Genomic DNA, 9,673 nt, shown 5'->3' with positions numbered 1-9,673 from the left:
TTACTCTACCCAAGACATGGATTATATTTATTGGTTTGTTTTACTCTACCCAAGACATGGATTATATTTATTGGTTTGTTTTACTCTACCCAAGACATGGATTATATTTATTGGTTTGTTTTACTCTACCCAAGACATGGATTATATTTATTGGTTTGTTTTACTCTACCGCATTAGAGAGGCTAGAGCTTCTTGAGAAAGGGCAAATGAAAGACCTGTATCCAGGAGAGATTCCAGATGAAGCCACTCTTACTTCTAGCCCTCCTGATCAATCAGCAGAAATCACTAATAGTTCTGAGGTTTCTACAGCAACAAAGACAGCAGATTTACCTCCACTGGAGAGTCTTGACCCATCTCTGTCAGAGCTTGACCTGCAGGTTAGCCTATACCTAGCACAGCAGTTTTCTTTTGAGCCAGAAACTGTGTGGTTAGAAGTTATTGAATGTGAGATATAAAACTTGATTTATTTATTGAAAATTTTTGTATTTTAAATTAAGTGACAAAAAAACCGTAATTTGGAAATACTAAAGATTTTAGAATATATATTTTTATATTAGTTTGTTTCATGTACAGATTTTCTGTGGTACAAGTTTGTATGGAAGTTTTTTATTTTATATAGTCTTATATTGTAAGTCCATTTTTTATTGTTGATACTTTGAAACTTTTCAGTTTAAATTTTTTGCTTAATTTTTTTTCTTGCAGAAGGGTATCTGGGAGAACCTTGGTGATGACCGACTACAGCTATTGGTAGATTCTCGGAATGTTTCTCCCCTGGCCCTTCACCCCTCTAACCAGACTGTAGGACTAGGTGTTGAGGGAACCACATTACCAGCCTTTACCTGTGCTAGTCATGTCTTTACTCAGACTGGTGGATCAGTATCCTATAGTTTACACTGCCCTTATCCTAACCCTATTGGGGACAATCAAGGTACGACAACCAATGGTAGGTGAGACAAGGAAAGCATTCCAACACGACACGTGGTCATTCAAAAAAAAAAAAGCAGTGCCTTAAGACCTAGGCCAGCTGAATGGGCAGTAGACTCTGCTTGTTGGTCAACTATTAAGTACACCAGCTAAGTTATTATCTCCAAAAGAGACAGAATGATGATCACCAACTGTAGTAGGCAGAAAACATTATTTATTCAAATTAAACTGTTTCTTTACACATTATCAAATTTTTTAAACAATTAAAAAAAAACCATTATCATTATCGCCTTTCTGACAGCAGAAAAGTTTTAATATCAATTTATAGCCCACCCAGCAAGTTGAACTGTCCAATAAAATACATTCCTGGTGTGGCTTTAAGTACCCAGCCTCATGCACCTAGTCAAGGATCTCTGGGTCAAAAGACCAAAATCTTGTGGTTATATTGACCACAACTCCCTTGAACTAGTCCTTCCTCCTTTTTTCACCTCTGAATCGAGTGTGTTTCATTTGTTTGTGTATGTGTTTGTGTCCTAGTTCATTTTTTAGCAGGAGATAAGTAAATAATGATGAAGCACGTGTATGAAGAAAACGAGACCCCAAGGAAGGATGCAGGATTACAGTCTCCATGAACAAGAACTATGTTATGTAGTTGTTCGAAAACAAACGTCCTAGATACAGATATCTTTTATAGTCACAGAAATCGACTTTGTTGTTTCCTGGTAAACTTTACGTTAGTGTCTCCAGTAGTGTTTCTCAACTACCTACATTCATCAGTGACAAGGCACCATTTTCTAGCTCTGTATTTTAGATGTGAAATTGGTCACAACATGCATTTCTGTAATCTGTATAAATGTTTGCTAATATTATCCTAAAGAAACTGACTAAATGCCAGTTGTAGTTTTATTCTATCTTGAAACAACTAAGGATAATTGTTACGTATTATATCGTGAAATAGCTGATGATTATAGTTACATATTCAATCTTGAAACAGCTGAGGATTATAGTTACATATTCAATCTTGAAACAGCTGAGGAGTATAGTTACATATTCAATCTTGAAACAGCTGAGGATTATAGTTACATATTCAATCTTGAAACAACTGAAATTGCTTTTATTCAACCAGTTTAAAGTTCAGAGACGAATTGTTTGACTTAAGAGATTACACAGTAAATAAAAAGAAACTGTGTTTCATATATAATTATTCTTATAAACTTAAGTTTTCTTTTATCTTTTTGTTTAATTTTTTGGCAGCAATACAACTGTGTTTTCCATATATTTTGCTGTAGCTCCATCTCTTGTTTACATAGATTTTTATTATTGGCACCATGTGTTTATTAATTATTAACATGCATTATTTAGTTCTTTAAATTTATGTACAGATTTTGAAATGTCTGGATTTATGAACAATCGGTTTGTTTATATCAATCATGTTGAAAATACATGGTTTCTTATTGAGTTTAATTATGAAATGTAAAGAAGGTTGAAATAACCACCAACTGCACAGTTGCGAACTCTTAACTCTTTTTCTTATGTTATAACATTTCTGTTTGAAAAAAAGTTGAAACAAGCCTCAAAGTAGTCCAAGAAATGTAAATGAAATCAACTTGATTTACGTATGTCAGTAGGCTAGCGTTACTTGAACTTCGTATCTGAATCATTCCATTAGCCTCGTGTATTCAGTTTATCCCAAAGTCATCACTGTGATGTTACTACTTCACAGCAAGATGTAAGTGTCCCCATATAAGGTGAATTGTGGGAATCTTTTGAAAGAATAAAAATCATAGTTATTGGCTTATTTAACTCTAAGTGAATATTTTAAAAATTGGATTGTTTTGATAAAGAACTGTAAGTCGATAAAAAAAATGCTTGTAGCACTGCTTTCTTCCGAGTATTTTCGTTCTTTACACCAAAACAGTGTTTATAGGATACTCTGTTAGAAGAATTGTAATATTTGTAAATAGTTTGTTTGAAGTAATTTAGTTTTATCTAGATTAGGCATAGCTACTGATGCATGACAGTCTTCATTATAGAGGAACTGAAGCAATAGAGTTATGCATTTTTTTTACTTGAGTGTGTTTCAGTTTTTATACTTGATCACGTTTCATGTTTTGAGACTTTACCAATTTCACACTCAGACTTCAATATTTTTCTATCAGCAAGTTTCTGTATCAACAACAGCTCTCTATCTGAGTAGAGCAAGCCTTTTAATGTATAGATGCCATGTGAATAAAGGGTAGTTTGATTAAATCTATGAGCTGCTCTTGTTTTATTTAACATGTTTGTATCCGTTCTGTTCCCATTGGATAATACTGGCATAAGGTAGGGTACCACTTTCAGTAATCAAGTAAAATATTGCACAAATCAGTGAGTGGCTTTAATTATTTTTGATTGTGAACAACCTGAATTTTGAAATATTTCGGGTTGAGTACAGACTAATGTGCATGATATAAGTTTTAAACAAAATAACAAGTTTGTTAATGATGAAATGACCTAAGTCAGAAGTTAGTGGTTTAATATTTGGTTTTCCAATTCAAATGTATACAAAACACAACATCCCAAGTAGAGTTTTCTACAGGTATATTGTTTAGGGTTAAGCAGCTCTTTCTAAAAACATCCCTCGGTAGGAAGTGGTGGTAAGTCTTCGGATTTACAATGCTAGAATCAGGGGTTCGATTCCCCTTGGTGGCTTTGCTATAAGAAAACACACACACTTTCTAATAAAGCAGTCTTCTAATATCCATCCTCTTCTTGAGGAACAAACATTTCTATATTGTAAACAAGTGAAAAGGAAAAGTAAAATTAGGAAGATTCTTCAGCATCAACATTTTAATTTGATTTGATTTCTTACAATAAACAGACACGTGATGCTTAACAGAAACTGGTGATTGTTAGAAAATAAAACCTTGGCTCTTTGTTCAAAGGAGGAAACATTATAACAATGTTATTCTGCACTTTATATCTTTAAAAGCCAAATTTCACCAAACATGACTTACTATTAAAAACCTTTAAAATGTTTCACCGAATATTACTTGGTATTCAAAACTTAATATATATCCATGAACCTGACCCTGCACTTAACACACTTAAAATTTCATGAAACATAACTCTGAGCATGTAACATCTATAAAATGTGTCACTGAATCTGATTTTATCTTTAATATACTTAAAAGAATGTAAATAGACTTAACACCATTAGCATGACATCAGTCATAAGATACATACATAACGATGGGACACTTGATACAAACATGCACCTCATACACGTGATAAGAGACTTTTGTTCCACTGGATAAATATATATTTCAGTTGAACTGCAACAGGACCACAAGAAGTAAGACAGTAGAATGGGTAGTGTTTAGCTGAAAGGTTTCTCCAAGTTCCTAGCCTTAAATGAGTCTGTACAGTTGTTTTACTGTGTATATTGACTACTTGTTCAAGGTCCTGGCCTTTTGTGAATTTATACAGTAGTTTTACTGTGTGTGTGTTGATTGTTTATTCAAGATCCCACCCTTGTGTGAGTTTGTCCAGTAGTTTTGCTGTATATGTTGACTGTTTGTTCAAGATCCCACCCTTGTGTGAGTTTGTCCAGTGGTTTTAGTGTATATGTTGACCGTTTGTTTAAGATCCCACCCTTGTGTGAGTTTGTCCAGTAGTTTTGCTGTATATGTTGACTGTTTGTTCAAGATCCCACCCTTGTGTCAGTTTGTGCAGTAGTTTTGCTGTATATGTTGACCGTTTGTTCAAGATCCCACTCTTGTGTGAGTTTGTTCAGTAGTTTTGCTGTATATGTTGACCGTTTGTTCAAGATCCCACTCTTGTGTGAGTTTGTTCAGTAGTTTTGCTGTATATGTTGACCGTTTGTTTAAGATCCCACCCTTGTGTGAGTTTTTCCAGTAGTTTTGCTGTATATGTTGACTGTTTGTTCAAGATCCCACCCTTGTGTGAGTTTGTAAGGTAGTTCTATTGTGTATGTTGACTATTTGTTCAAGATCCCACCCTTGTGTGAGTTTGTCCAGTAGTTTTAGTGTGTTTGTTGACTATTTGTTCAAGGTCCCTTTGTGTGAGTTTGTAAAGTAGTTTTATTGTGTATGTTGACTATTTGTATAAGATGGGAAAACCACAGTGGTATAAATACAGAATTGGAACTGACTTTGGCTCAGTCTTTTCTCCCGATTGCTTTCTCGGCGATTCAGTGTATCTGAAAGATCTTACAAATGATATAGTATAGAGAGAGAGAGTTTAATTTTAACTGACATTTAAAAACACTTCGTTTATAGTTTAGAAATCGGTGTCATTCTACAACATGTCGGTTAAAAGTATTTTAAAATATTAATTTGTTGACGTTAATAACTGGATTTGTTTGTTAAATTTCGCGCAAATCTCTGCTATCTATCTTTAATTTTGAAGTGATAGAATAGAGGGAAGGCAGTTAGTTAATACCCACCGCCAACTTTTGGGCTATTCTTTACCAATTAATAGTGGAATTGGCTGTCACATTATAAACCCATGGCCTAAAAAGTGAGCATGTTCGGTGACGGAATTCGAACCTGTGAGCAACAGACTGCGAGTCGAATGTCCTAACCATTAGGTCAATAGCTGGATTAATCTTAAGAAAGATCTAAACAAAATACACTAATCACCTAAAATGTGTAGGTGTCGAGGTTTTAGTCTATTTGTCGAGAGGATCGAACCCCGAATTTTAGTGTTATAAACTCTGCAGCTTAACACTCACCCAAAGGGTAAAATGATCACGAAAATACCCAAATACGCGTTCGTATAATGAAAGTTTTAGCGATCTGAGGTACAGCAAGTAAACAGCTGATAATTAAGTGCTAAACAGGCTTTATCTGAAAGTATCTCCTACTGTTAGCATATCAACACAGTGGAACAAGAAGAGGGAAGGAAGCTTAACATTTTTCCTGGTTAGAAATATTAAAAGATTAATTTGACACCTGTACAACGCCAGCGGACAGTGCTTGAGAAAATTTCCATTAAATACTAGACAGGAAGATATTAACAAAGATAAAATACGGAACTTGTTGACTGACATTCAAAGATGACAGTAATTCACACTGGTGAACTTAGGGGTTCTAATGGAACCCTCTCTAGTTCAGATATTTAAAGATATCTCCTGATATATACATTTCACCTGACAAGGAAACGTCCAACCCAAACAATATCAGCATCATGAAAATTATCTTCAAAATTAACAGTTATACGTTGGATACTAGTTATACAATGTTAAGAGTTCCAAGTCTATTTCTAAGTAGCCACATTAACTTTTTATTCATTTTGATTAATTTTATAAGACACAATTACACCATAAATATATTACACTGGTTTGTGTTTAACAGCTATATCTTTCACTGACGAGAAAAACAGACAATATGTACACTTTCCGTTCAGTTATTCTGGTTAAAGATGTATTGTTTCAGTTCAGTTATTCTGGTTATACAAGTACTGATTCCGTTTAGTTATTATAGTTAAAGATGTACTATTTCCCTTCAATTATTCTGGTTAAAGCTGTATTGTTTCAGTTCAGTTATTCTGGTTATACAAGTACTGATTCCGTTTAGTTATAGTTAAAGATGTACTATTTCCCTTCAATTATTCTGGTTAAAGCTGTATTGTTTCAGTTCAGTTATTCTGGTTAAGGATGTACTGTTTCTGTTCAATTATTATAGTTAAATATGTACTGTTTCAGTACAGTTATTCTGGCTAAAGATGTATTGTTTCCGTTCAGTTATTGTAGTTAAAAGATGTACTGTTTCCGTTCAATTAATCTAAACAAATATGTTTCCGTTCAATTAGTTTACATAAGGATGTACTGCTTCTGTTTAAGTACTCGTGATACAAAAGATATACCGCTGTTTAAGTAATATTGATGAAGATATACTGCTTCTGTTTAAATAATCTTGATGAAGATATACTGCTTCTGTTTAAATAATCTTGATGAAGATATACTGCTGTTTAAGTAATCTTGATGAAGATCTACTGCTGTTTAAGTTATCTTGATGAAGATATACTGCTGTTTAAGTTATCTTGATGAAGATATACTGTTTCTGTTTAAATAATCTTGATGAAGATATACTGCTGTTTAAGTAATCTTGATGAAGATCTACTGCTGTTTAAGTTATCTTGATGAAGATATACTGCTGTTTAAGTTATCTTGATGAAGATATACTGATTCTGTTTAAATAATCTTGATGAAGATGTACTGCTTCTGTTTAAGTAATCTTGATGAAAATATGCTGCTGTTTAAGTAATCTTGATGAAAATATACTGCTGTTTAAGTTACCTTGATGAAGATGTACTGCTTCTTTTAAGTAATATTGATGAAGATGTACTGCTTCTATTTAAGTAATATTGATGAAGATATACTGCTGTTTAATTATTCTTGATGAAGATGTACTGCTTCTGTTTAAGTAACCTTGATGAAGATATACTGCTGTTTAAGTAATCTTGATGAATATATACAGCTGTTTAAGTTATCTTGATGAAGATATACTGCTTCTGTTTAAGTAACCTTGATGAAGATATACTGCTGTTTAAGTAATCTTGATGAAGATATACAGCTGTTTAAGTTATCTTGATGAAGATATACTGCTTTTAAGTAATATTGATGAAGATGTACTGCTTCTATTTAAGTAATATTGATGAAGATATACTGCTGTTTAATTATTCTTGATGAAGATGTACTGCTTCTGTTTAAGTAACCTTGATGAAGATATACTGCTGTTTAAGTAATCTTGATGAATATATACAGCTGTTTAAGTTATCTTGATGAAGATATACTGCTTCTGTTTAAATAATCTTGATGAAGATGTACTGCTTTTAAGTAATCTTGATGAAGATGTACTGCTGTTTAAGTTATCTTGATACAAAAGATATATTGCTGTTTAAGTAATCTTGATAAAGATTTACTGCTGTTTAAGTTATCTTGATACAAAAGATATACTGCTATTTAAGTTATCTTGATGGAGATATACCACTGTTAAAGTTTTATTAATAGAGATATACTTCTGTTTAAGTAATCTTGATAGAGATATACTTCTGTTTACGTTATCTTGATGAAGATATACTTCTGTTTACGTCATCTTGATGAAGATATACTGCTGTTTAAGTTATCTTGATGAAGATATACTGCTGTTTAAGTTATCTTGATAGAGATATACTTCTGTTTAAGTAATCTTGATGAAGATGTACTGCTGTTTAAGTTATCTTGATGAAGATATACTGCTGTTTAAGTTACCTTGATGAAGATATACTGCTTCTGTTTAAGTAATCTTGATGAAGATATACTGCTTCTGTTTAAATAATATTGATGAAGATATACTGCTTCTGTTTAAAAAATCTTGATGAAGATATACTGCTGTTTAAATAATCTTGATGAAGATGTACTGCTGTTTAAGTTATCTTGAAGATATAGCGTTTTTGCTTGCATTAACATTATTAAAACTGTTTTTAACGAGAAAATGTAGGTCGTATAAACAGAAGAAAATTTAAGAATTATATTCGAGAAAATGTTTCCGGAAAGAAAAAAACGAGCTAAAAACGCAGATCTTTGAAACAAAAGAAAAGAAGGCGTGAACGTAAAGTGGTAGCAATAATAACACTTTTTTTTGTTAAGTTAGTCACTGATGGCCTCATCATTGAAACCATAACTTTGGTTGCTTCGGGTGCATAAAGACAGTTAGAGGGTGGGTGTCAGGAGGATAAAGTGGTCATCCCTTGAACTCCTAAGATCAAGGGTTTTTCCGATTGACATTTGAAGTCACTTGGAGTAGAGGCTAGAGGTCGGTGGATTTGGAGTGCTGCCCGCCAATCACATGATGGTAGCGATACCAACATAGCTCAGACTTCCTGCACGTACTTCAGTGGACACGAAAGGCTTTTGGCGCCTGTTCCAGTTCGAACACTTACCATACCACCCACTTCTTCTCCCATCTGGATTACGATCTGTTAAAAAAAAAAACTTCCGCTAGTTAAGTCAGCTCTCTAAATGCTATCACATAGTATAATCACTGGCATTTTTTGACTCGGTCATTAGGGAATGTTTTGCGTCACAAAGTATGATCACTGTAGTTTTCCTGACTTGATCATTAGGGAATGTTTTATGTGTAAAAAAAGGAAGAAAATTGCGCTCTGAGTAAAATGGAGAAAAAATAAAGATAAGTTTTTAAACACTTTTTTTGAGCCGAAACAAGATTAAATGCAAATTGAAATAAGTCTTATAAAAGCGCGCCAAGTTAAGCCTTACGAAGGCAAATAAAAGACCACCAACACTTCCCATGTTATTACCAGCTTACACAGAACTTTACCAAGGATTATATATATAAATTTATGTTTAATTCATTCTTCCCACAATGAACTACTGATGGAGCTGAGCAGAATAACAGTTCTACATATCTCAGTGATCCACTGGTGGAACACACACCTTACAGTGACCCACTAGAGGAATACACTACACACCTTGCAGTGACTCACTGGTGAAATACACAACACACCTTACAGTGACTCACTGGTGGAATACACTACACACCTTACAGTGACTCACTGGTGAAATACACAACACACCTTACAGTGACTCACTGGTGGAATACACACACACCTTACAGTGACTCACTGGTGAAATACACAACACACCTTACAGTGACTCACTGGTGGAATACACTACACACCTTACAGTGACTCACTGGTGGAATACACTACACACCTTACAGTGACTCACTGGTGGAATACACAC

The 9,673-nt window shown here is 33.7% G+C and overlaps 1 protein-coding gene and 1 long non-coding RNA gene across 6 annotated transcripts in view; one reads left to right on the top strand and one right to left on the bottom strand.

Moving 5' to 3' along the window:
• LOC106473883 (forkhead box protein L1-like) overlaps nt 1-3,178 on the top strand; it is an 18,280-nt gene extending 15,102 nt beyond the window's left edge. For all 5 annotated transcript variants that reach the window (XM_022402280.1, XM_022402274.1, XM_022402278.1 and 2 more), the window contains exons 5-6: nt 178-377; nt 703-3,178. In XM_022402280.1, coding sequence (XP_022257988.1) covers nt 178-377; nt 703-951 — 449 coding nt within the window. In that variant the 3' untranslated portion in view covers nt 952-3,178. The remainder of the gene's footprint in view (nt 1-177; nt 378-702) is intronic.
• Nucleotides 3,179-6,763: 3,585 nt separating this feature from the next.
• LOC111089551 lies at nt 6,764-9,232 on the bottom strand. The gene is made up of 2 exons (XR_002613795.1): nt 7,358-9,232; nt 6,764-7,129 (listed from the first exon to the last, which is right to left on the bottom strand). It is a non-coding gene; the product is annotated as an uncharacterized LOC111089551 (long non-coding RNA).
• Nucleotides 9,233-9,673: the final 441 nt, after the last annotated feature.

Source organism: Limulus polyphemus, unplaced genomic scaffold (genome assembly GCF_000517525.1).
Source record: "Limulus polyphemus unplaced genomic scaffold, Limulus_polyphemus-2.1.2 Scaffold6592, whole genome shotgun sequence".
Lineage (NCBI taxonomy): Eukaryota > Metazoa > Arthropoda > Merostomata > Xiphosura > Limulidae > Limulus > Limulus polyphemus.
This window is presented reverse-complemented; position numbering and strand designations above follow the sequence as displayed.